Source organism: Brienomyrus brachyistius, chromosome 8 (genome assembly GCF_023856365.1).
Source record: "Brienomyrus brachyistius isolate T26 chromosome 8, BBRACH_0.4, whole genome shotgun sequence".
Classification (NCBI taxonomy): Eukaryota; Metazoa; Chordata; class Actinopteri; order Osteoglossiformes; family Mormyridae; genus Brienomyrus; species Brienomyrus brachyistius.
The window spans coordinates 22306591-22332490 of record NC_064540.1 but is presented as its reverse complement, the minus strand read 5'-3'; the positions used below and the strand labels follow the sequence as shown (position 1 = coordinate 22332490).

The following is a 25900-nucleotide window of genomic DNA, read 5'->3' as shown; positions in this document are numbered from 1 at the left end:
CCCGCTAAGGCGAGGGGTCTGCGCTCCCTCGACGGAGCTCGCAGTTATCAGCGTCCCGCACGTACCCATTTCAGGGGCTGCAGTAGATCACTGCAGACCCCCCCTCCCCCCACGCTCTATGATGGATGATTCAAACTGTGCCCCCGGCTGAGTGTCTTGTTTAGCTGTTTGTCTCAGACTTTATATCCCCCCGTGTGCTGTGTCCCAGTGATGTCATTTTGAGGCAGAACCAGCCAAGTACACCCAGAGGAAATAAGGGACCGGAGGCTCCCGAATTCTAAATTCTAGATGAGGATCAAATTAAACATTAAATAAATTCATATTGAACTTCGACTAAATATTTCCCTATAGGCATGTGAAATAGACCTGCCAGCTATGCAGCCGAATTTTTCCTTTTAGCCTGGAGAGCCGTAGGCTTTGCCCGTGCTTTTATGTGCAGTAAAGTGCATTGTCTGGCGGTAGTGTCATAAACCGGGAAACAGCCAATAAGGGCAGTAAAAGAACCAGTGAGAGAGAGGGGGAGTGGGGGGGGGTGGTGGGGAGGACGTAAAACTGGCATCGTAATAAAGGAAGAGGAACAGAAAGGAAGAGGTAGAACAAAATGGCGTTTATTTTGCCAAGCATATAAATTCAGTGGTATCTTCCCATTTAGCCACTGGTGATACTGCTGGTTTATTCCAACAACTAAATTGGCTGGGTAAGAGAACAATGTCACTGAGATCAGCTGAGACGGTAGCTCAGGAAAACGGGCGCCCTTGCAAAGCAGATTACAGATGCACCTTTAGCTGTTGGCCCATTATTTGTACATTTCATTCACAAGTCCTTGGCTGACACTAGCGTACAGTTAACACATTCATTGGGAAAAACTTCAGACATGCCCAGAGAAAAGCAAAAAGCATCATAGCAGAACCTGCATACCAAGGATAAATCCAGAAGGTAGACTCTTTGAAATCCCCCTGCCATTTATGGACAAACAGCAGAAGATCAGAGATGCAAAGCTTGCTGAAACCTGCTGGAGCTGATCATCTATTGCTAAGGTGCCAAGGTAAAGATCGTATGATTCAGTAACAGTTAACCCAACATCGACATGACATTATCATGGCAACACCTGGATGGCTAGGTCGATCTGCTCAGCGAGGAATTATAGCTTCACACCTTATGGAGCTGGAAATACCTCTAGGCGTAATTCCCTCGAATTACCAAACTGACCGACTTTCCTAGGGTTTGGTAAACAGATAAGGAAAAGAGGAAATCTATTGGTTTGTGGAAATGTGTGTGTAGCTGTAGATGCTTAACTTATGTCTAGGGTGAATAAACACATGGGTGTTTTTGTTGGCACGATGTAGTGGAATGTCTGTGTTCTTTCAAAAAAAAAAACTATTCCGTAGAAATATATCTTGTTTGTTTGGTTCCTTAGTTGTGCTTCACAACGGATTTTTAGGTTGTAGAATTAATAGAGGTACTCCAACCGGCTACATTTATTAGACAATTTATTTGCTATCAGTCATCACTGATGAATCAAACAAGTTCATGACTAGATAAATTAACACAAGGGAGCGTTTATTTATTTGTTTGTTTGTTTGTTTAAGGCAAAAAGTCTAATCTTGTCTCACACCTTCAGTACTTCATTAGGATGTTGGATGAGTGACTGAGTAGTTTTATAGTCATGGTAGGCGACACTTACTGGGCACATACATATTTCTAGAGATTGTGAAAAGGCTGTTTCCCACATTTGCATGTTTATGGCTGAACTGGGGCCTATTTTGCAATTTTAGGAACATGTGAGAAATAAATAGCATGATGCATGCATCAGCTCCCTTGGCTGTGTGAATCTGTTGACTTCCAACTTGGTGACTGGCCTAATGGTATTATATTATCCAGAATGGGAGGGGGGGCAGAGAACTCTGTCCTTGTAAGGTGATCATCATTTTGTTTTGTCCTTCCAAACAAAAGCTAGACTGTGACAGTTCTATTTGAGCTGGATCATAGCAAAGAGCTCCCACTGGCTTTCAGTTCTTTCATAGATTTTGCAGGGATTGTTTTTGCTGTACTTCAGACTTCAGGGAGAACACATTGCAAGGGAATGCCTGTGGACCTTCTGTAGAGCAGTGTTTCTCAACCAGGTCCTCTGGGAAATTTTTTCTCCCTCCCAGCTCCCTGCCAGACATTCCTCATTTTTGTAGGGAGCTTCCGGTAGGGAGCTTGGAGGGAGCAAATTCATGGACCGTCTGGGGGTCCCCCAGGCCAGAACCAGGACGTAACACAAACTGACAGTGTTAGTGGGTGACTCAGGATAGGGTTGATTCTGGAAAGAAGGAAGGGTAGCCTACCTAAAGAATGATGCTTACTGGGATTTTTGGAAATATTTGAAGTATTTTGAAAGTTACAAAATGCACAATGTATTTGCAGTACACAATCTATTACACCCAAAGTAACAGGGCAAGAAAGCACTGCTACCATGCAGTGGTTAACCACAGGAAATTATGAAATGAAAGGACTGCAATTGGAGAAGAGTTCTGCCAAAGACTTCCTGTTTATTGCCTATTTCATTGTCTGTTTGTGTTGCCATGGTGAGGATCAGGAAGCAGGTGCCGCGATCTGAGCCCACAATGTTCTGCTTTGCTTTCTGCAGATTCCTGGCACGTCCCCTTGCAGAAATACTTGGTGGCGGTACTGGGAGTGTCCGACTGTGGCTGGACTAATGATACACTCTGTGTGAGGTTTAACGAGACCCGGAGAAAGAGTTTTATTACTCTGCCTATAGGCTATTTAGCGAAAAAGGATAATGTTTCATTTATTAATGTAGGGCGCTTGCTCCTTGCCAATGGTCGTCCATCGTGACCAGATCCACTCAAAGCCACATCTTGAAGGCTGTCTGTCTTTGTAAGGTGTCCAGGCAGTTTCCATCATTTTAGATTAGAATCTGTAATACAAAGGATAGGGAGAAACTGGGGTGAAGGTAGATATTGTGTTTACCTATGTTATTTATGTAATTAAAAGGCTTTCAGACTACATATAGTAATTGGAAATACTCACTGCTCTTACGAATACTATTTAATACTTGTTTATTACTTCTGTGAAATACACAGGATGTGCCCTCATGTTTCCTTGTGTGAAAGGCTGTTCAGGTCTTTTATGTCCTCAGCCTCAGAGCGGTGAACCGAATGGAAGGAATCCTTCACTTGTTTATGAGTTTGGCATTTGGGCATGTTGGAAAGTATATGTGCACCTGAGTGCTTCGGTGGTGTGTGGCTCACTGGGATACTACACTGTGCATGTGATCGGAATATTACCAGTATAAATCTCTGTGTCAGTAGGGTGATTTACAGCTGATTTATTGACCCTCAACAATCCCCCTAACCCCCAATTACTCCAGGGGGGTTCCTAGTGCCACTTTCTCACAAATGTGTCACTTTGGATAAGAGTGTCTGGTCCGTAAATAAAACATTTCTGAGGGTCTAACCAAAGGTGTCTAATTGGGTTGCATTTACCATAAATTTATTTGTATCATTTTGGAATGCAGAGGTTATGCTGTAGGGTTAGGCTCATGTTCATCATCTCCTTCAGAAAGCTGACACAGGATTTATTTCAGAGTCTGAGGGAAGGAATGAAGAAGTCAAAGTGTTTTGTGGAACTTGCAAAAAAACAAACGCAAAGATTATGGGTTAGATTTGCTAACGTGGAAGTTTCTGGCTTGCTGAGGGATATGGCTGGTTTGTTTTTGGTTCCTGACTAAGAGCACCCCCATCTGTTAGATGCATGCGGTGAATGCACAGTTTATTTTGTACATTAAGTGATATCTCATCGATAAAGTGTTTAAGTAGAATGTATGTGAGAGAAACCCCAGGTGCCCTTTTAAGCGTTATGTTGGTGTTTCCGTAGCCTCAGGTCATGTTTGCTGCCTACAGTGTGGTTGGAGATCGACACAGCTGTGTGACCTTCACTGATCTAAGGTGTCCTATGTTACAGGTGGGAAGAGGAGCTGTCTAAACGTCAACAACTGGAGTCTATGGTGGGGACACTGCAGGAGGTGAGGCCATAACCACGTCTCTCCCCCCCCGCGCTTTAACGTAAACCTATAATAAACTTTGGGTGGGGTTATGAGTTTGGGGCTTTTTATGACCCCAGCTTTGGGAATGTGTCTCCTCAGAACGTCCAGGAGTCAGAGGCCATCCAGGAGGCACTAAATGAGAAGGTGGACAGGCTGAAGGCCGAGCTGGTGGTCTTCAAGAGCCTTGTGACTGACGTAAGTGTGCAGGGGTTCTGTTCAGCACTCTGGAACCTCCTGTACCTTTCCAGATTCGTTTATGTCTCTTGTTCTTTTTTTGTTTGTTTTCCAATAAGCCCTATAAACCAAAATCATAAACAGGCCATTAGAAATTAAAGTGCAAATGTTCATTTTGTCAAGTGCAGGTAATGTTTTATTCAGAAAATTTTACAATAGATGCGTGTGATAGGATGCCAAACCAGAACCAATAAACACCTGACTGCTGAATGAATCCAGGTCTAATTAAGCGAAATGCTGACATTAGTCCCGGTGCATTGTGGGTACCAAGGCTCAGCAGGGATTGTGCCCTTTGGACATTTACAACCGTCTCAAAAAAGCAGGTGATGGATTATTTAAATGGATGATTACAACCGTGTCTCTTTTGGCGCATTTCCACCGCACCAGGGACTGGGACTTTTGGTACTTCAAAACACCACCAGAGTCAGTGGTACTTTTTGTGCAGTTTTCCGCTGCCATGAAAAACTGGTGCCGGAGCAGAATGACATCATCCCAATCTGAGGTGGGGTGGGCTGTGGCATTGTGGGATAATAGTATCGGCACTGCATGCTGCGCAGATACAGTTTTCACATCACAAGGACTGTGATAGTCAGCTAGGCTGAGATCAGGCTTTTTCATACTTTCGCACTGTCTGGACATTAATGCGCAAGGGGTTTAAGTTTCGCTAAAACATTTTTACTCTGTCACAGGAAAGAAAACTTAGCAAACTTTGTAATGTTTCAGATTGTTCCTTTCTGAGATTATCTGGTATATGTTTAAAAAATCGGGGGCGGCATGGTGGTGCAGTGGTTAGCACTGTTGCCTCACACCTCTGGGACCTGGGTTCGAGTCTCCGCCTGGGTTACATGTGTGTGGAGTTTGCATGTTCTCCCCGTGTCGTCGTGGGGTTTCCTCCAGGTTTCCCCCCGCAGCCCAAAAAACATGCTGAGGCTAATTGGAGTTGCTAAATTGCCCATAGGTGTGCATGTGTGAGTGAATGGTGTGTGAGTGTGCCCTGCGATGAGCTGGCCCCCCATCCTGGGTTGTTCCCTGCCTCATGCCCATTGCTTCTGGGGTAGGCTCCGGACCCCCCACGACCCAGTAGGATAAGCGGTTTAGAAAATGAATGGATGGATGTTTAAAAAATCAGTTTAAAATTCACCACTTCTGTTTTTACATCAGCTCTACATGCATGTTCCGAGCCAGTCATGATCATTTTTGTCCTTGTTGTTTAAGTCAGTCACAGATGGGTTTGTGAGAAATGTAATTATTATTAATTCCTTTTTTATTGAATAAATATCCCAGTACTTACTGCAACAAAATCACATTGTGATATTTAATTTTTTTCCAATATCATGCAGACCTAGCAAATACTTTTTCTTCTTGTCATGGGACAGAGTGGCGGCTCTGAAGCTAGGGCTCTGTGCCAGCAATCAGAATGTTGTTGGTTCAAATCCCGTGAATATTGGGAATGATCCTACTCCATTGGGCCCTTAAGAAAGGCCCTTAACCTGCAATTGCTTCATTAATCTACATCCCGCCTTGCAAGAAGTCCTCCAGCTTGCAAGGAAAATTTGGGGTTTGGTAGCAGGATTGGCACTCCAGCCACTGGGAACAGACTAGTGTGGTGCTGAGGTATCACCTGCCCCATGGCTGCACTCAGGTTCTCACCCCTGAAGTGGTTTGTCATGTGGTGGGTGTGGCCACATGCTGTGATCAGCACATGGTCCTTAACACCTCCTTGACACATGCCATCCAGATCTCGCTGGATTGGTTATTCTAATCAGATCACAATTAAAGCTTGAGTCTCTTCATTTGTCCATGCATCTGTTATTTTAAATTTAGTTATTTTTGTTTTATGGTTCCTAACTATGCTTTTTTCAAGATGGTATTTGTACTTTGCGATTCAGAAGTAGGTTATTGCATGACCAACTGACAATAAACACGTTTCCAAGTCACTTTCCAGTCGTACTTCAGCTGCTTTGGTATTGGTTCTAGATCGGAAATCAGTCGAAAAAGGAAAGTATTGATTTTTTGGTATCAGACGTTTGGCACTTGGTGCACTGGAAAGTGCGCTTAATTTCACACCAGCTGTCTTGTAAAAGGTTGTTTTTTTGCCCACGGTCTAGACGTAAGTTCTGTGCTTTGGCTGTATGTGGCCAGAGCTGCCTCAGAGCAGACCGATGGGCTTGGCCCGGGTTCAGTGCCGGTCCATGGAGGCCTGATGGGCTCTGACTTGCCCCTGAGCTACAATCCTACCCTTATTTGGTGGCTTATCGTCACGACAGTGGACAGACATTCTTGGGTAAACAGTCACCGAGGCGTTTAAGGTGAACGCGCAGCGAATTCCTGTGCGCTCAGATAAGCCGACGGAGCAGAAAAACAAATCGATTGGAGGAGAAGCAATACAGGCAAGCCTGTTACTTCTCACTTCAAGGGATGGGTGCTCAGATACCCATTTAATGAGGCCCAACCTCTGGAATGAATGCAGAAGCCCCAGACGAATTTCCGAGTGGCTGTCTGAATGGCCGTCGGACGGCGTTGGCATGCCTTGCCCATCCACAGCATCTGGGTCACTCTCCTGTGCCCGTTACTGGGGTTCTTGGAGGAATCAGCTGTTGGCGTGACTCCCCAAGGATGGGGGTGGGATCTCTCATTCATGTCCTTGCAGAAATGGTCTGTTTTGTTGTTCCTCTCAATGATGGAGAGCTTCACGATTTGATCACCATTTGAACCCTTCGTGGCCCTTGCCTAAGCTCTCTGTGTGTGGAATTTGCATGTTCTATCTGTGGGTTTATTCTGGTTTACTGCAAAGATCCAAAGAAAAGGGGTTAAGACAACAGGCTTCTCTAAGCTGTGGATTGCATATGAACGTGCCCTGTGACAGACTGACAGTCCGTCCAGGGTATCCCCTGCCACCGCCCCTTGAGCTCTGTGCCTCCTGGAATTGGCCCCAGCCCCCCGCCCCCGTAACCCTATGAAGATTTTAAAGATGGACGGGGAAAATATATTTTACAGTATCTTGCTCTTTGATAGATCTGTTTCCATGCTAGCTTTTTGTTGGAGTTCTTATACACCTTCTGTTAGGAATTAAGTGTAGCTGCCTTTTCATTCAAACCTGGAATAATCCAGAGAGGAATCAGAAGCCTCCGGATGGCTGTTGGAGTTGGGGCCCTTCTCTGTGACATGCTGGCCCCTTTCTCTGAGGACCTCTAGCTGACAGGATCCACACCCTTAGGCGCCCATCCCGCCTCTCATGACAATGAGGTGATTTGACAGTATAGGGATGGCTGCCGCTCCCTTTTGTCCCCTTGACTTTCAAGTTCTTTATGTCTGTCTCCCAATTTCCCTCTGTACGGCCTTCTACACTCCTTTTTTTATTGTCTAACTCTGTTTTCATTTTCCTCCATTTCTGGTTATTTTGTGGAGACTCTTCGCATTTCTGTCTCGTGATTTTACAGTCTGGCCACCTGCTGCGTTGCATTTGCGCCGTGTTCAGGCTGTGATGTCCAACCCAAGAGACCGGATGGGATGCAGGCTGAATCTGCTATTATCCAGATGGGTCACTCTTTTTTCTGGTCTATCAGGAGTATAGGATTGATCTACCTCCCATGGGGGAGGGGCGGGGGGGGGGGTCCACTGGGAGAGTTTCCTTGTAGAGACACTTAACCCCCCAAAGCTTTGACAACTGAGATCGCATCTAGCATACAACTGGGACATCAGTAGCTTATTGGCCTGATTGTGATTTTAAAACCTGGTCCTGGTCCTCACTCACCTTCCCTTCTTACAGCAAATGTCCGACCTGGACACTAAGATCCAGGAGAAGGCCATGAAGGTGGACATGGACATCTGCCGGCGCATCGACATCACGGCGAAGCTGTGCGACGTCGCCCAGCAACGCAACTCAGAAGACATGTCTGTCATGTTCAACGTGAGCCCATCCAGGGTGTCGGCAGACAGGGTGCGTTTGGGCTGGGTTTGATTCCGTAAAGCTGGTGGACAGGATGGACCTCAGGGCAGTTAGAAGCTAGGGAACTAGGCTGGTAGACTCAGTGTTTGAAGTTGTTGTACCCTTGAGCAAAGTGCTTCTACCTGACACTGCTTTAGTTTGCAAGGTGCATTGGAGAACATCTTCTGATGAGATGGATTTGCAAAACTGATGAAAGACTTTTCAATCCATGAGTGCCTCTTGAAAGTGGACATTTCACTCTGTCGGGGAGTGGGGGGATTCTTTGAACCGCCTTCATGTGAACGCTTCCTGTGGAGTTAGTAGCCATTGGGTGACACCCATCAACACGTCTTCTTCATGTTGTCCAGGCGACGATGACCCGTAAGAAGGACCGGAAAGTAATGTCAGACGAGGACAATTCAGAGATGGACGCTGACCCCAGCACCTCAGAGGAGGAGGTGGCCGGTTCGCTCAACATCACCGATGAGATGAAGCGCATGCTGAACCAGCTGTGAGTCCTGCATTGGCACCGTTACTGGTTATGCCAAACCATCTTCTCAAGCAACCTCGGCCATGCTGGTGCTGATGGCCGCTTGCACTTGTTAATGCTATTTTGACCTGTGTAGTTCATAATCAATCAAGCTTAGTTAGAAAGTGATCCTATACTGCAGCAGTCTGGTCGTTTGTTGAATTGCAACCATAATACTGGAAGGAAATTTGTGTCTCATGGTATAATTTCTTGATTATAGATTACCTATAGATTTAATGTACATTGTTTATAATTAACTATATATGAAATTACTTTGATTACAATGATAATTTGGTTTCGTGCTTCCAGTCTGTTAGCTATGACATGGTTCCCACTGACCTATAGTCCTATGGTTAAGTATTTTCATTAGTGATGGCAAAATGAAGCTTCATGAACCATTTGTTGTATTTTCTGACTCCACTAGATGGTGCTCTCTGTTCAATAAAGGGCTCAAAGTATGCCTCAAAGCAAACAAAGACATAAAATACAGTAAATGGTTCATGAAGCCTCATTTAGTCATCGCTACTTTTCACTATTACCTCTGCCAGCTCTCGGTCATGCTATTTTCTTTCTCTTTTTCTCTGCCATCTCCCATTTATGGTCTCCTTCCAAACACACTGTCTGTTGTTGCCTTGGCCCCTCCTCTTCTGCTCCACTCCCCCCCCCCCCACTCTCTCAGAACTTGACCTGATAATTGCTCTGTTGCCAGGAGGGAGACATTCGACATTGATGACGACTGCGACAGCTTGACATGGGAGGAGAACGAGGACACCCTTCTCCTGTGGGAGGACTTCACAAACCTCAACGCACCTCCTTCTCTCTGCGTGGCTGGCAGTGCGGCTGACTGTACTGGGGAAGGCCAGGATGCTGTGAGTCTACCTTCTCGCTTCTGTCCACCTCTCCATCTCTTCCAGTTTGCTGTGTGTGTGTCACACCGCTTGGTTGGTAAGAGACGCCCTTTTGTCCTTCACTTAGGTGTTCCAAGATGGAACGTTGGGTACTCTCATCAACGAGACAGAGTCCCTCTTCAAGACAAGAGAGAAGGAGTATCAGGAGACCATTGGGCAGATCGAGGTGCGCCATCGCGTCTGCATATGTAGGAGACATGCATCACACTGACTGACTAAGCATCCCAGATCGAAGAAGGAAGCATTTCGCATCCCAGGGGAGCGATATTTCCTTCTGCCCAGCACTTTAGCAGCAGGCAGAATCAGACTGTGTGCTCTTTCTTCTGTACTGTTATCCTGTAATTTTGCAAATGGCGAGATTGTGTGTTTATGTATTTCTGTGCCTCTATCACTGTAGCTGAAGCTTTTATTCAATGAATTCATTTCAAATACATTGCTGTAGTTCCAAAGGTAAACAGCATGGCTTCTCTTCAGATTCAGCATGACGGCTTTCGGGTTATGAACTTGAATCCTTACCTGTTATGCTCGTCTCCCCCCAGCTGGAACTGGCCACAGCCAAGAGTGACATGAACAGGCATCTACATGAGTACATGGAGATGTGCAGCATGAAAAGAGGGCTGGACGTCCAGATGGAGACCTGCAGGAGGTTAATCAAGGGTGGCAGGTAGGTCCAGCCACCTCCTGCAGAAGTTTGTGTTCCTCATTGGGCCACTCTCACACTCTCAGCGATTGGCATCCACTCCAGTTTGAACTCTGACTTAATCCTGGCAGATTTTCTGTTGATGCCAAGCAGTGATGGACAAAACGATGCCTCGTGAACCATTTGCTGTACTTTTTTTTTACCCCACTAGATGGTGTTCTTGGTTAACTTTGGTACATGCTTTGTGCCCTTTTTGAACAGAGAGCAGCATCTAGTGGGGTCACCAAATACAGCAAATGGTTCATGAAGTGTCATTTTGTCCATCAATAATCCCAACCAAGCAAGCTGAAAAAATGACTTACATTTAATGATACATTTTAATAGAGAATGATTGAATGTTTCAATTCGTACATAATAAACTACTAAACATTAATTGGGCTCAGAAATAGCTCTCATAGTCTACATTTAATATAAAGAGAGTATAGTATATAGAGGATGAGGACATGTTATACAGGGTCAGAATTCTTTATGGAGAATAGGTACCCAGAGTGGAATAAATGTAACACATTCCTCATCAGTTGGCAGACCCACAGTGTCAGTAACGTTCAGAGCTGAGCTCAGAGGCTCAGTAGCTGAATCTGCCACAGTGTGTAAACCAGTCTCCCCCCTCATCACAGGACCTCACCGTCTTTCAGCTCAGTGGCCAGCAGCGATTCGGGGAATACAGACGAGATCCAGGACGAGCTGGACAAGGACGGCGATGGAGAGGGGGCGCCCAGCTGATTGCCCCCTAGCCCCTACCCCAACTGGCCCTGCCCTGCCTTGGGTGGACTGTCTTGGACACCATGACCCTAAATGCTGCTGCCAAGGTCATTCACCCCACCCTCACTGCTCCTTTAGTGGGAACAATGCCTTTGGTTTCACTGGGCCCCGCTCAGTGCTACAGCTCACCTTTCCCCCGCCTGGCTGGTGGCCCTTGGGGGCCTCTGCTCCCCCCCTCCCCCCAACTTCCTCATGCCAGGGAGACCCATCTTCACAGGGAAGCACACATCAGACAGTGCAGCTGTGTGCTGAGCTTTCTCTCATCAAACACCTCCCCCTGCTTCGGACAGTTGGGCTTTAATTAATAGGGGAGGACATCGGCGCCCCCTATAGACAGGAGCTTTTTTACCCATCACAGAGCAGGGACACGCAGCAAGATAGAAAATCAGAAAAAAATACATGAACCATGCAGGACCTCACCGGGGGTGAGAATTGTGGTGGGGGGGCAGAGAATCAAGGCTTCTAAATTGCACTAGCAAAGACCAATCCCCCTGTTACTGGTGCCCATCATCTTGCCCTGCCTTAAAGTCACATGATCCTTCTTCCCCTTTTGGGGCAAAGGGGAGATTGGCAGAGCCCCCCCATAGCAAAGCACATCCCCAATTAAAAAAGAATATGCAATTTGCTTGCCTTATTTTTTAGACCAGTATTTATTACTGTCTTCATTATTATCGATGTTGTTTTGCATTTTGCAGTGCGTTTTTGTAAGTTTGACATGCATGGAAGGTTCAGAACGTTTAGTCCAATGAGAAAAACAGTGAACAGCGCCCCCGTGTGTCTGCGCTGATGGAAACAGTATGAGAAGGCAACTTTAACTAATATTCTTTTAATTGAATCTCAAACGATTCAGTTGTTCTCCAGAATAATTCAACCTTTATTAGAGCTAACATGAAATTAGTAAAACCTCCATAGGATGGGTTCACCAGCAAGTATATATTAATTAATTTCTAGACCCTTTTTAGATCTTAGCAGCAGCGGCGCTTTCGTATTATTCGTTTTGATAAGACGGAGAAAAAAGGTGCATGTAGTTAATCAAAGTGGCCACTAGATGTCAGCCTCGCGCTTTTCGTTAGGTTGCCATTCAAACGTTCTCCTTGTTTTTTTTGCTTGTTTTTGCTTTTTTACGCGGAAAACCACATGTATTCGAAGACGGTTGGCGCCTGATCGTACCCTTAGTGGCCTTTTGCGTGAAATGCTGATTACACATTTGTAACGTTTATGAGTTTTTCATTTTCCATATGGTTAATATTTTTAAACGGGTGTAGGTGTTTGCATACGTTTTGATTTACGTTTTATTTATATGCATAAAACAACCTATTGTGAAAAAGGAAGTCACAACACTGATATATGTTATAGTTAGTGAGGGCTATGACATTCAAGAAAACTTGCTACGTTACGGATTACTGCAGTATGAACCATAACGTGATACCTGTCTTGCAGTAAAACTGGTGAGAGTATTGCGAAATGTACATAACATGTTAATTTGTTTCGACGAGCAGTTTTCTTTGCTCAGCTTGTCTCTTCGAGTTCTGCATTTGCATCTAAATTGTTGTAGATATGAGGGAAAACTCCAATCATTACTGACCTATTTCGTATGAATGAAAGACGCGCGCACACGCGAAACCCAAAGTAGCACATATTTCTTACATCGTTTTTAAATCGTTTATTAAATAGTTCGTGAATCCCTCCTGTTGACCGTGGTACTATATTGGAAAAAAAACCTGATGACGGACGAACTCGTTTTCCTTTTTTGTTATTTTTGGTTTCATTTGCCATGCAGGTTTGTATATTGCTAAATATGATTTGCTTTTATGTATCTGTGGAAGGGATGGGAAATGAGTGTTTTTTGCTGTCTAATATTCAAAGGATTCCCAATGCCACTGATTTAAAAGCCATTTTAACAGTAGATTCGTCTTTACTTAAAAAGCAAGGAAAGGCACACAGTCCTTTAGTCAAGGGGCATTTGAAGTCGGAACAGGCACTGCTACAGTACTAAGCACCTCAGAAACACTTTAGACGGGTTCTTCAGGGCAGGGGTGTGGGAGCTCCTGATTCTGTTTACGCGGGCCAGTGTTGAATTAGGACTGGCTAGGATAGTTTTTCTAGTTTTGCACTTAACTTCCTTACCCAAGGACCCGGTCCATCTCCACGGTGTCATGGACCGCCTCAGCCAAAGATCACCCGAAGCCCGACTGGCATGCCTGTGTATTCAGTGATCAACAGCGACTCGCTCCTCCAAACTGAGGACGTAGAACTTGAGGGGCTGGTTTTATTTGATCCAACCAGTGCCCCTAATCCCAAAACACATGCATAAATTATTGTTCAACTATCGACGGCAGTGTTTTATATAGTTCATGTAACGTCTTTTCTTAAATCAGCGAATATAAAGATCACTTTTATAAATAAAAATGTTCCCAGACCCCTCGTAAGCAAATGTTTTCCAGGCCTAGTTTAGCGATGGAGTACTTTCCGTAACTATCCCTTTGTCGCAAAACTCTTGTGCAATGTGATTTTCAAAAGTAACAGGCAGGACATAACACAAATTACAGTCAAAACATTTCTTACCTAGTTATGCAGTCCGATTTCCTCTGCACACAAGAGAGATGAACAGTCATGGACCATGTCAAAATTTTGAAGTACCCTATGCTAACTTGTGAATTTCCACGCATCTCAATGTGTTTCGCTGTCATGGATGACGGCACCGTTAAAGAACCGTATCAGACATTCTTTTAATGAACCATTGGATGTTTCTCATTATGTCATTGGTTAACCCATAGTTTGATCTGGCGGCATGGCAATCACCATGTGGAAAACGAAACGTTTAGCCGTTAATCTAAACTCACGTCAGCCTGGCTTTACCAAACTATAATTTATTTTTAGTGTCTAAAATACTTCATTCCACATGCTGCTAGCCATTAACCAAAAAAAGACAGCTTCTGGCGGGGGTGCATACCTACCATGACTACTTACATCAGGACTGCTTACATCACAGAATTTTCCTACCAGCTCCAAAATCCGTGAAGCCTGTGATCCTCATTGGACCGAGAACCCCTATGAACACGCTGCTTCAGACCTTTGTGTTAGCAAGGGGCATTAAAGGCTGAACTAGCCACAACAATTCTGTTATTTCTTTATTTTATTTTTGAAATATATTCTCTGTCGCCTTATCAGCCCATCAGGGTACTAACCTTTTTTCCCCAAAAAGAATATAGTTAATTTCTTAATATATACTATTTTAATCATTGTTATAAGCATTATACTTTGATGTTTAAAAACCAAATTAAATGATTGCATTGATTATGTGGAAATACATTTACCATAATGGAATGGTGTCTGGGTTCAAAAAAAATAATTAAAAAATATTCATGGGCAACAGTTTCTGACTCCATTTATTTACTGAAAGCAACTTATTTTTTAGCGTTGTATATTTCAGTCGAAGTACATAATAAGAATTTTCCATTCAAGATTTAAGCATTTTATTGACATTGTACGAGACAGCGAAATAACGTTCCATATTTGACGTTGCATACGTGTAAGTCCAAAAAAATCAAACCGTAAAAAGAGACATTACATAATTCATAAAGGAAACCAATTCATAATCAAGCACAATATAAAGCATTTAAGCATGGACACACTATACGACAGTAACACAAACTGCAAGCTGGCAAGTCACTGCATGGGATCACCCTGGAACCTGATTTAGGTCAGCAGTCATTTTACCATTTCTCTGGACTCACCATGTTTCTACCACGTATTTTTTGTTGGGAGGTATGTACAGAATCGCTGTAAGTGTATGTGTGTGTGTGTGTGTGTGTGGGGGGGGGGGGGTCAGACGATTCCAAGAGGGGGTCAAAAATTTAACATAATTGTACTGGCTTGGGTTGGGGGGGACAAATATGACGTGCTTTCATAGCGTTGAAGTTCTCTAGCGGCACCCCTGCTTGTGTATGAATATACACATAAAGAGTGCATGAAAATTATAGTCTTACTCTGTCCTGTATTACATAATATCTCTAGAGACTCGACAAGTACTAACTAAAATAAAATACCGTAATTCTCCAAAAGCCGTTTATAGCATTGTCCGACGTGCGAAATACTACCGCTCTCATAATCGCTAAGCAATAGAAAAGTCACGTATAGATAGGATTCCTTTTAAAAATAGAGCTTGACCCATGACAGGCTGCATTCTGATTGGTCGGGGATATTTTCCTCTTATTTGAATGGCTACTCAGCAACACACCCTTAGTACTTCCCATCAGGGTGAAATATAGGGGGAGATGGAATCCCATTTGTTTTAAAATAAACTTTATGTTAAAAAAAAATACATTTGCATGCAATAACAAATATCTATTATCAAAATGTTATCATTATTCTTTTGTTTTTGGTAATATTATTAAAGTTACATACTATCGAAATTGTTAGATTTCCCTTGACAGTAATGGTATATCCTCATGACTCTGTGCTCGCGATACACGTTCGCCGCTCGTTTTCTTTGAAATATCTGACGGCGATTAGGTTGTGTTATTAGGTCGATAGATGATTTTTATGCATATTTTAATTTTTATTTTATAAATTAGTATTTTACGCATTGTGCTAGTTTTTTGGTTCATATTTTCGTCTTGAACTATGCTGCGCGTTAGAGCAGTCCTCTGTCAGTCTTGGAGAGGGTAGGTAACATTGCTAGTCTCCTTACACTGTTTCTATGATAGCTTGCAGAATGTTTTGGCTTTGCATTGTTTATGTTTTTATCGGGGAACGTGCATTGATCGGGTGCATCTGATCTAGGGATTGCAAACCTGTTCTCGTTTCGTGCTGAAAGTGAAATGACCCCCCCCCCAGCGAACACACTGTTACGTAATTACAAGTTTAATATGCGGCAGCAAAGTACTGTACCTGGGTGGTCAGAGGTATCGCAATAATTGATTTTGGTTATCTGTTAATGACACTTGATGTTTTTGTCTTCACTCGTCTAAGTGAAGTGAAGCCGATCGAGGAAGTGCCTTGTGTCATTCGTACTGCACGTGCTTCTTACATTCCTATACGAATGGAAGAGGTTCAAAGGCTTTGATTCAGCAGAAGTTAGTTATAACTGCCTTCTAACATGACATTTCCATTTGTACAAGTACAGGTAGGTTATTATCTGATTTTTACATATCCCGTCATGCTCTCCTACGATACACATACAGGGCATTGAAAAAGATTCAGCCACATACCCTTCTTTTTACATAAGTAGTTACAACCTGGGATGTTGATCAGTTTGACTGGGAATTCAACCCAGTATTCATGAAGCATGTACCCTGGCCAGTGCCGGCTGCTAAAAGCATCCCCATGACATGATGCTGCCCCCACATTTTACAGTAGGTACTGTATGGTGATACGCATAAGTGTTCAAACCAATAACTTACACTGTAGTCTCATGCCACAAGTGACATTATGTAGATTCTTTACAGGTCAGGACACGTGTTTTTGTCTTACTTGCCATTCTTCCATAAAGGCCCATTTTTATGCAAAGCCTTGTAGTTTGTCGAGCAGTGAACATCACCTGCAGTTGCAGTCACTGACTTCTGCAGCCGAGTGACATTTAGTGTGGGGGCGGCCCGGCCTAGGCAATGTGGCTGTAAGTTAATTTTTTTTCATACTTCCTTGGACTGATGGACTGCACTGGTTTTGTAGATCAGCTGAAAAAATCTTTAATATATTTTAAGCGTCGTATTTGAGACAGTAAAATGTGAAAATATTTTTGTTGGCTGAATAGCTTTCAAGTCACGGTGAACATTGGAGCCAGAGCTCAGGCTCAGTCATTAATTCCTGCAGGGTTTAGGGTCCAACCACAATGAATGCCTCAGTGGCTAATTGGGAGAACTGGTAAATTGTAGGGGATCCCTGGGCTAGGGTTGTCACAATGCCAAAATTTATGTTTAAATATCAATATTAAGTGATGAATTTTGTTAACTTTTGATATTTTTCCTGAAAATTGGGGGAAACACTCTCAAATGTCATTGTGCTTTATTTCAATCAAAAATGTTTTAAATGATATCCAGGTTGTTGACGGGTGGGTCAGTTGAAATGTGGGAGGCTTTTTGATCACTCTGGTTTCATGGACATGTCAGGGGGGTGAACTAGTCAACTTTCACCTGTGGGTCTTTGAATCCCTTGAAAAACGGTCGGGATGTTTGTCTGACAGACGTCTCGCCAGGTTTGAACATGTCGCCTCCTTTTGTGCGAGACGCTTTAAAACAGGGCTTTAAACAGCATTCGCACGGTGGTGCTGCTGCGATTACGGGCTCATCTTCTTCTTCCACTTCATAGCTGAAATATCTCCGTATTTCACGTCACCTGTTCGCTTTTTCAGCGAGTTCTGATGTTGAAACCGCTGCCATCTCGTCTCTGAATGGAGTGACAACGTGTTCTACCGTCTCTGCTGTTGCTCTTGACTGTTTCTCACAACGTCACACAAACCAGCAGTGCAACGTCACTGCTGTCAGCATTGAGCCTACAGACACAGATTCCTTATAGCCAGACAAAATTGCCATTTGCATAATAAACGTATCTATTTATCCAAAACGCTGGTATTGTACCGTTTTCAAAACTCTAGTACTGCAGTTTTCTTCAGTACCAGTTTACCGTGTCACCCTAATCAGGACGGCCCCCCCCAGCCTGGTCTGAGGTGCAACATTTGCCAGGTTGAACCTCAATCCCACTTCAGCCCTGCCAACAGTTACTTGGCCATTGGATTTGATCTGACGATCTTCTGGATACGTGCACAGACCCCAAAATTACTGAGCCTGTGTGAGGTACATAGAATTCATTTGTGAAGTGGGATTCCATCCAATACCATATCAGAATTAGGGTGCCACTGCCGTCAGGTTGACTTTTTAACTAAAACAAAACTGCATTTCAAATGGCTGCGGACCATACATTAATGTGCACAAAGTTTCTCAGTTTTACCACATTGCAGGAGCTGTTTTATGATCTGCTGAGATACTGTTATAGTAACAAAATAAGCTAGTGCAGCATAATCTGTTTCTCACTCCAGAAAATCAGTGGTATGGGCATATGCATCTCCACTTGGAAACCAATGCCAGTAATATATGTAAGGTTTCAGTAATATGTGTAAGGTTTCAGTAATATGTGTAAGGTTTCAGTAATATGTGTAAGGTTTCAGTAATATATGTAAGGTTTGGAGAGACGGCATTTACAAGCCCAGATTGGCCGTAGATCAGTCAGTTTATTAAGGAAATATGTCCCTGTGATTTTTGGTCTGTATGAATAAAGCTGAAAGGTGTCTCTACCTTAGGCTCCATATTGTTGGCAGTCACCTGGGTATAGAGATTTTGAGGTTACTGCTTTGAAAATATATAATTACTTTTTCTGTCTTCCTGTGATAACTTGAAATGGAAGATAACAAGCAACCAAGCAACTTTTTAACTGTTTGCTCAGCAGATTTTGGCAAAAGGAGCTCAACCGTTATGTAGATTTTACCTCTTGTGTCCAAAAAACTGTGACTACTATGTGTTTCACAAGCAAAATTAATTTACAACTAGATCTCCCCACCACTGCCAAAGTCCAAAGTATTTTACTTTAATGTTTTGTTTTAACAGACTGTCATTCTGGAAAAGACTGTGAATATAAATATATTGCCTGCGTTTTAAAGTTTGGTCATATGTTATTGTGTAACTGATGGCTTACCGTGCTGCTTAAAATGTAAACCTCCAGCACCAGCCCCTGACTCTGTGTAAGGCATGCTTTGAGGGTATTTGGCGGAACACAGTTTGATTATTTAAATAACATAACTAACTGGCCTGGAAATGCATCCTGCAAATTTTGTGATCGTTCCCAACACACAGATACAAGGAAAGTTAGCTAGTTAGTTTGTTATAAAGTAAGATTGGTTTAGCTTGTGCTGTTAACAAGGTCCTGTTAGCTTTTTCCACTTAAAAAGGCTCAGTACAACATGGAAGCAACACGCTGGTATCTTAGTCCTGACTGTTTTGCCAGATAAATGCTGATAACTTGCTGGAGAGTCAACACAGGCAGGATTTTTCCATGGTCACTGGAAAGGCTAGTGTAACTCTGACAGCAAGCCCCGCCCACCTGACCTTCACCATGTTCCGGATTAGATCCAGAATCTGAGCGCTGAGCTGGCTTTCTGTGACTCGCGTCAGTGACACGGTTTGTGTTACTCAGTCGTAGGCCAGTGATTCTTAGTCCTGTTCCTGGAGGTTCAAAATGTTTCCATTCCGAGCCACTCGGCTTTCAAACTGCCACATTCAGTATTAGCATATTAAAGACCGTCTGAGCCTAATTATGATTGGGTTGAAATGTAAACATGCTGGCAGGGAGTCCTCCAATGGCAGGTTTGAGAACCACTGATCGTAGGCCAATTTGGAACATTAGGTTGACCAGACCTTTTTCAAAAAGTGCGGCATGATAATCGAATATGCAAACCGAGTTGTACAGTCTGTCGTTTTCAAAATTTAAACTTGATTATCAACATGTTCTGCTAATGTGGGGGTGTGTCACTCTTGTCTTATCCTGGGGTCCATTTTTTGTAAACATGTCCCCAGGTTTGGGACAGTCACTGCTGTCCCCTTTCTTCCACGCTCAGCATGAACTTTTGTAGGTAACCAGTGAAGGAGTCTTTTTTCTGTCCACAGGTTCAGGCGTCCCGCCTGCGTTGCAGTGCAGGTGAAAAATGAACCTGTGCTAGGGTTCAAGGATGGGAGTCGGGAGAGGGAGGAGCTACTGAAGGTGCCCAAACACTCGCCACCTTCCTGTCATGACCTGGCTGAGCGCCTGATCTTCATGCCTAAGCCTTTGTGAGGACCAGGCCTGGGCTGAAGAGCTGAATCATTTCACACATTGAACACTAGATCATTGTGGTCTTGCGGCAGAGAAAGTATACCAATGTAAAGTAATACAGATGCTCCTGTACTTATGATGGGGTTATGTTCCGATGAACACAACGTGAGCTGAAATTATCGTAAGCCGAATATGAATGTGATCAGTAACCGTATCATACATTGTTAAACACTATATGAGATGCTTACGGGCGCAATCGTACAGAGACTTGGAAGCCTGGTTGCATGGATGCTGCCATTGCCGGGCATCAGTAAAAAGTATCGTGTGGTATATCGCTAGTCCAGAAACGGACCAGAATTCAGAGTTAAGTCGAAATATTGTAAGTCGAACCGTCGTAAAGGGAGGAGCATCTGTGGTGGCCAAAGCTTGACAAGATGTGCATTCATGTGCAGGCCCTGCAGGAGCTGAAGGGGAAGACAGAGGAGATCCCCTGTGTGGTAGGAGATGAACACATCTGGACCAAAGACATCAGATACCAGCTGTCGGTGGGTGGCGGGTTCTGCTCCTCTCACTGGTGCTGGTGAAGTCCATGCCACCAGCATAAACAGGACTGTGATGAGTAGGAATTCATATAATGCTCAGATCACCTCTGCCATCTTTTTTGTTTTTTTTGTGTGCTGATGGAGGACGAACAGAGTCTGACGCCATCTGTCTAAGCAAGCCCAGTTGCCCAGTTCTGGTAGTGATCTGTGCAGAGGCTGAGATGAAGAATGTAGTTGGACATTATTGAAGGGAATCGTTGATTCGGTGCAATTAAAATAGTTTCTGAGAAATGGCGCATCGTGCTCACTTCCAAAATAAATGTCTTTCAGCCGTTCAATCATTCTCACAAGGTGGCCAAGTTTTGCTATGCTGACAAGGTGAGCAGCCCGTCCTTTTACGGGGACGCTGTGGGATATGCAGCACGCATTTCAGCATTTCAGTATTTCAGCGCTTCGAAACCCACATGGGGATGTCCGTCCAATAGGAGGTCCTGAACAAAGCCATCGTGGCGTCTCTGGCGGCCCGGCGGGAGTGGGACCTCAAACCCATTCAGGACCGGGCGCAGATTTTGTTCAAGGCCGCCGACATCATCAGCGGGCCCAAGCGGGCAGAGGTGTTGGCCAAAACGATGATTGGGCAGGTATGACATCACTGAGCGCCTTTTAGGGACATGGAGCAAAAACAGATGGGGTCTGTCTGACTGCGGTGCCACACAGGGAAAGACGGTGGTTCAGGCAGAGATTGACGCCGCCGCCGAGTTGATTGACTTCTTCCGCTTCAACGCCAAATATGCCGTCGAGCTGGAACAGCAGCAGCCCCTTGACAGCGACGGCAGTACCAACACCATGCTGTATCGGGGACTGGAGGTGAGCGCCCCCTACAGGTCACATTGTGCTTTCGACACTGATTTTCGCCAAACTAATACAGTCTTTATCAATTTGTCTAATTATTTGTTTCTTTATGAACATGCAAAACTGTTCACCCCCAGTGGTATTCCTTTACGTGATTATTTGTTGAGAGAAAGTCAGTATATATTGATTTATTTCTTCATTGCTTGATGGATCTGTGTCCCATCTGACTCTCCTAGGGCTTTGTGGCAGCAGTCGCTCCCTTTAACTTCACCGCGATTGGAGGAAATTTGGCAGGGACCCCCGCCCTGATGGTGCGTCTTGTGCAGACTGTGATTAGTTAGACCTATGCATTGTGAGATGTGTGTGTGTGGTATGCATTCGTGTGGTACGGGCCCAGCAAGGCGACTTGACCCACGCTCTTCCGTTACCAGGGCAACGTGGTGTTATGGAAACCGAGTGACACGGCCATGTCAGCCAGCTACGCCGTCTACAAGATCCTGAGGGAATCGGGGCTCCCGCCCAATATCATCCAGTTTGTTCCTGCTGACGGGCCAGTTTTCGGGGACACTGTCACGGCCTCCGAGCACCTGGCCGGCATCAACTTCACAGGCAGTGTGCCGTAAGTCACCCCCTCTGTGAGCACGGTAACTTCATTTTGGGGGACTGACTTCTCTCTGCTGTAGGCGGGGAAGATCTGATCTAAATACCCATCTTTATTTCTCTTTTCTCCCCGTGGAATATTAAAATGGATTCCTGTGTTGTACCAACGTAGGACTTTCAAGAGGCTGTGGAAGCAGGTAGCACAAAATTTGGATCGGTACCGGAACTTTCCTCGGGTGGGTGGAGGTGGGTGTCTTATTGTATTGAGTTTTTTTTGTCATGTGACGGAGACTGTTAAAGAGCTTTCACTCAGCTGTCATTGACTGGGGAACTGAAAGACACAAATGCACATCTTCTGGTTGGATATTTCTCCATTTTTAATTCTACCATAATAGCTTTACACGTGCTGTTTACAAAAAGTAGGCAACGAACAAGCTAACTAGATGCTATTTCTCAAATAGATGCTATTCCTCACATTAACTTGAGAATTGGTGTTTTTTTGGAATTTTCAGAATGTGGCGGTAAGAACTTCCATTTTGTGCACAAGTCAGCAGATGTGCGGAGCGTGGCTACAGGGACGATCCGCTCCGCGTTCGAGTACGGTGGCCAGAAGTGCTCTGCGTGTTCCCGAATGTATGTTCCAGACTCCCTGTGGCCCCGGATTAAGCAGGAGCTCCTGGGTGTACAGAAGCAGCTAAAAGTGGGCAACGTGAGTGTTTCTCCAGACGGTTTCTCCAGATTGTTCTTCTCAGTAGTAACATAGCCTCAGTTTCATTCCATCATTTTGGTTGAGCTGTTGATTAAACAAATCCCATTAACTTAGGTAACATGTCTCAGGTCCTCACTTCAACATCTTGTTGTCTGTTCTCTCTCCAGCCTGTGGAAGATTTCAGTACGTTCTTCTCTGCTGTTATTGATGACAAAGTAGGCACCACCGAATATTTATTTATTTATTTTTATTATTATGACTCTTTTTGGTAATTGTAGTACAAGAGGTACTTCATAGACCGTTAGCGGAGGTGGTTGTAAGAAGTTATCTAAGATAGAAAAGGTGTTTCTCACCTCTCTTTATGAAAGTACAGTTTGTTGGTTTTTGAGTGTTCAATGACTTTCCTCGCAGTCCTTTGCCCGCATCAAAAAGTGGCTCGATCATGCCAAGTCCTCCCCCAGTCTGACAGTCATTGCCGGTGGGAACTGTGATGACAGTAAGGGGTACTTTGTGGAGCCAACCATCATTGAGACCAAGGATCCGCGGGATCCGATCATGAATGAGGTGAACCAACCATCTATGAGTATCCATTTGGACATCCAAGATGTCTGTTTAAGATGGTCCATGTTTTAATTGACTCTTCCTCTTCCAATCAGGAAATCTTTGGGCCTGTCCTGACCGTCTATGTCTACCCCGAGGACCAATACAAGGATGTGCTGAAATTGATTGACAGCACATCCCCTTATGCCTTGACAGGAGCTGTCTTTGCACTTGACAAGTAAGTTGACTCTCTGAGACTGTAGGTAGGCATTTGGAACACACTTCAAAAACTGCAGTAATTAATATTTATACTGCGTAGATTTTATTCTTGTAGTTCCTTTCAGTCCTGAGATATAATCTCCAATTATTTTTTTATTTAAACATATAAAGGTCAAATATTAAGACCAAGGAACCAATTTGGAGTGCGTTAGACTAATCATTGCTGGTTTATTTATTGAATTTAAAATAATTTAACGTTAATATTTTAGCAGCTACTAGGGCAGCAACAGATATTGAAACATTAAATCCCAGCTTGTATACAGTTGCTCAGGGCAGCTGAAGTAACTTTTAATGTGTTAAAGTATTTTTATTTCTGTATGACTTTGCATTGCAGAGCAGCTGAGGATGTTGGCAGTTTTGATGGCTTAGGTTGTTCTCTCAGGGCCATGTCTTCTGCTCTCTGAAATCTCTTGTCATGGGTTTCAGGAACGTGGTGGAGGAGGCCGCAAAGGTCCTTCGGAACGCCGCGGGTAACTACTACGTCAACGACAAATCGACGGGGTCCATCGTCGCCCAACAGCCCTTTGGGGGCTCGAGAGCTTCGGGTGAGTGTCGGCACCGTGATGTTTGGAGGATCACAGTACGATTACCATCAGCATGGTGGATCTCCATGGAAGAATGCTTTGCGTGGCTAGTTATCCAACATACTCCCCAGATACGGGGGTAATTGGTGTACGGTCTGGCTGTAATGTTACCTAATGATGCTAGTAAGGAGGCTCCCAGTCTGGAGTGGGGGGGCTTCCTGATTTTTTTTATGTTGAGTTTATAACTCTTCATCTCCAAAACAGAGCCTCATTAACCCCCATCTCATCCAGGCACCAACGACAAGCCAGGTGGCCCCCACTATGTTCTCCGCTGGACGTCTCCACAGGTCGTGAAGGAGACTCATGTACCGCTGACCGAATGGAAATACCCGTACATGGGCTGAGAAGGAAATCTCTTCTAAACCAAGCACTGACCTCCCCCCCCCCCCCCCCTCTACTGAGTAATGACTGAATATGAGTGTTTCTGGTTGCTGTGAAGAAGACTTGAACACCCCTCTTGGGACAGTGCCTGCAGGAGCTGTTGCCGAGCAAAGCTACCCCCCCCAAGAGAAGGTTGACATAGATTTGGTAACTTCCCAGCTGGAAGTAAGTTAACCATGGATTTGAATTGGATTTGAATAGTCAAGATCTGAACTTTTATTGTCCGTCTTCAGTGTGTCTTTGGATCTCATTAGTTTAGTCTTGGCTTCCCTTAATCACTTCAAAGTCAATTTAATTGAAAAATTAAGCTGTAGGTCTGGGATTCAAAGGCAGAAAAATTAATATTTTGTTGTATTCTGAAGGTTATAAATGACACTACTGTCATTTTGGTTTACTACATCTGCACATATGCCTTGTGTTGCTAAGATTTACTGCCCGATGGATGGATGGGTGGGAGATCGACAGTGTACCAGCGAATACCTTTATCCTAGCCCTGGTGTGACTTAATGGTTGCTTGGGTGTTGTCACATTAAAAGAGGATTGTATGATCATCCATCCATCCATTTTCCAAACCGCTTATCCTACTGGGTCGCAGGGAGTCCGGAGCCTATCCCGGAAGCAATGGGCACGAGGCAGGGAACAACCCAGGATGGGGGGCCAGCCCATTGCAGGGCACACTCACACACCATTCACTCACACACCATTCACGTGCACATGCACACCTACGGGCAATTTAGCAGCTGATTGTATGATCATAAAGGTTATTTTTTTAAAGTTGACCGTCTGTTTCCTGGGTAGTTTTCACACGTGTCCTCTGAAGAGCTGCATGTGACTCCCTGATTTGGGTCGCTTAGTTCACAGAGCTGTGAAACCAGGTGATCTTTCCTCATTAAGTGCCTGAATAAATGACAGAAATACCCCTAGCTGGAATTCTGGAATCGTATCACCCTCCGTTTGTCCATCTTCCAGCTGCTTATTCTTGGTCGCAGTCGCGGGGTGGCCTGCATGGCCCAAAAAGAGGGGAGGGTCCTGGATGAGATGCCAGTCCATTACGGAGTGCGTACATGCACAACCACACACTATGAGCACTTTAGAAATGCCAATTAGCTTATCGTTAGACAACATGGGGGGGGGAGCACATGCAAACAGATGCGAGCTTCAGACTCCCAACCCTAGAGGTGTGTGATAATGACATTACTCACTGAGCCATTAAGCGACACAAACATCACTTCACTGGTTCCAGAACACACCAGTTAACCCCTCTGCCCAAACTCCACGCCCAGGCCAGGTGCCATTGTGTCTGTTTCATCCAGTTTGACTGAGCAAGCAGGACTTTGGCCCGTTTCTTTGCTACGGCTTAATGATTTTCAAGCCCCTCTTTAGAAACCCACTGGCAGACTTACCTGCCAGCCCATAATTTCTCCTGCACATGTATGATCAGGATTTGCTGTTGGATTAAGGGGTTCTGCCTCTTCTTGGATCTCTAACATGCAAATGCT

General features: G+C 44.4%; 2 protein-coding genes and 1 long non-coding RNA gene across 3 annotated transcripts in view; 2 read left to right on the top strand and 1 right to left on the bottom strand.

Moving 5' to 3' along the window:
- iffo2b (intermediate filament family orphan 2b) overlaps positions 1-14488 on the top strand; it is a 30182-nt gene extending 15694 nt beyond the window's left edge. The window contains exons 2-9 of the mRNA XM_049023964.1: positions 3970-4030; positions 4151-4246; positions 8055-8225; positions 8582-8724; positions 9452-9611; positions 9718-9816; positions 10190-10314; positions 10968-14488. Of these exons, the coding sequence (XP_048879921.1) occupies positions 3970-4030; positions 4151-4246; positions 8055-8225; positions 8582-8724; positions 9452-9611; positions 9718-9816; positions 10190-10314; positions 10968-11073 (961 nt within the window). The 3' untranslated portion in view covers positions 11074-14488. The remainder of the gene's footprint in view (positions 1-3969; positions 4031-4150; positions 4247-8054; positions 8226-8581; positions 8725-9451; positions 9612-9717; positions 9817-10189; positions 10315-10967) is intronic.
- Positions 2515-9738, bottom strand: LOC125748123 (uncharacterized). Its single transcript, XR_007399473.1, has 2 exons — positions 9622-9738; positions 2515-4346 (listed from the first exon to the last, which is right to left on the bottom strand). It is a non-coding gene; the product is annotated as an uncharacterized LOC125748123 (long non-coding RNA).
- A 1096-nt stretch (positions 14489-15584) lies between the features above and the next one.
- aldh4a1 (aldehyde dehydrogenase 4 family, member A1) lies at positions 15585-25180 on the top strand. The gene is made up of 15 exons (XM_049023611.1): positions 15585-15779; positions 19770-19863; positions 20367-20459; positions 20787-20834; positions 20942-21097; positions 21174-21323; positions 21545-21619; positions 21740-21927; positions 22081-22154; positions 22421-22617; positions 22785-22832; positions 23029-23181; positions 23274-23395; positions 23863-23981; positions 24252-25180. The coding sequence occupies exons 1-15, from the start codon at positions 15739-15741 to the stop codon at positions 24362-24364; spliced, it is 1671 nt and encodes a 556-aa protein (XP_048879568.1). The 5' UTR covers positions 15585-15738; the 3' UTR covers positions 24365-25180.
- Positions 25181-25900: the final 720 nt, after the last annotated feature.

Coding starts and splice junctions, on each gene's coding strand:
- aldh4a1 (XM_049023611.1), top strand. CDS start 15,739: ATGCTGCGCGTTAGAGCAGTCCTCTGTCAGTCTTGGAGAGG. Junction 15,780..19,769: donor CTCTGTCAGTCTTGGAGAGG/GTAGGTAACATT, acceptor TTCTGTCCACAG/GTTCAGGCGTCCCGCCTGCG. Junction 19,864..20,366: donor AGAGGGAGGAGCTACTGAAG/GTGCCCAAACAC, acceptor ATTCATGTGCAG/GCCCTGCAGGAGCTGAAGGG.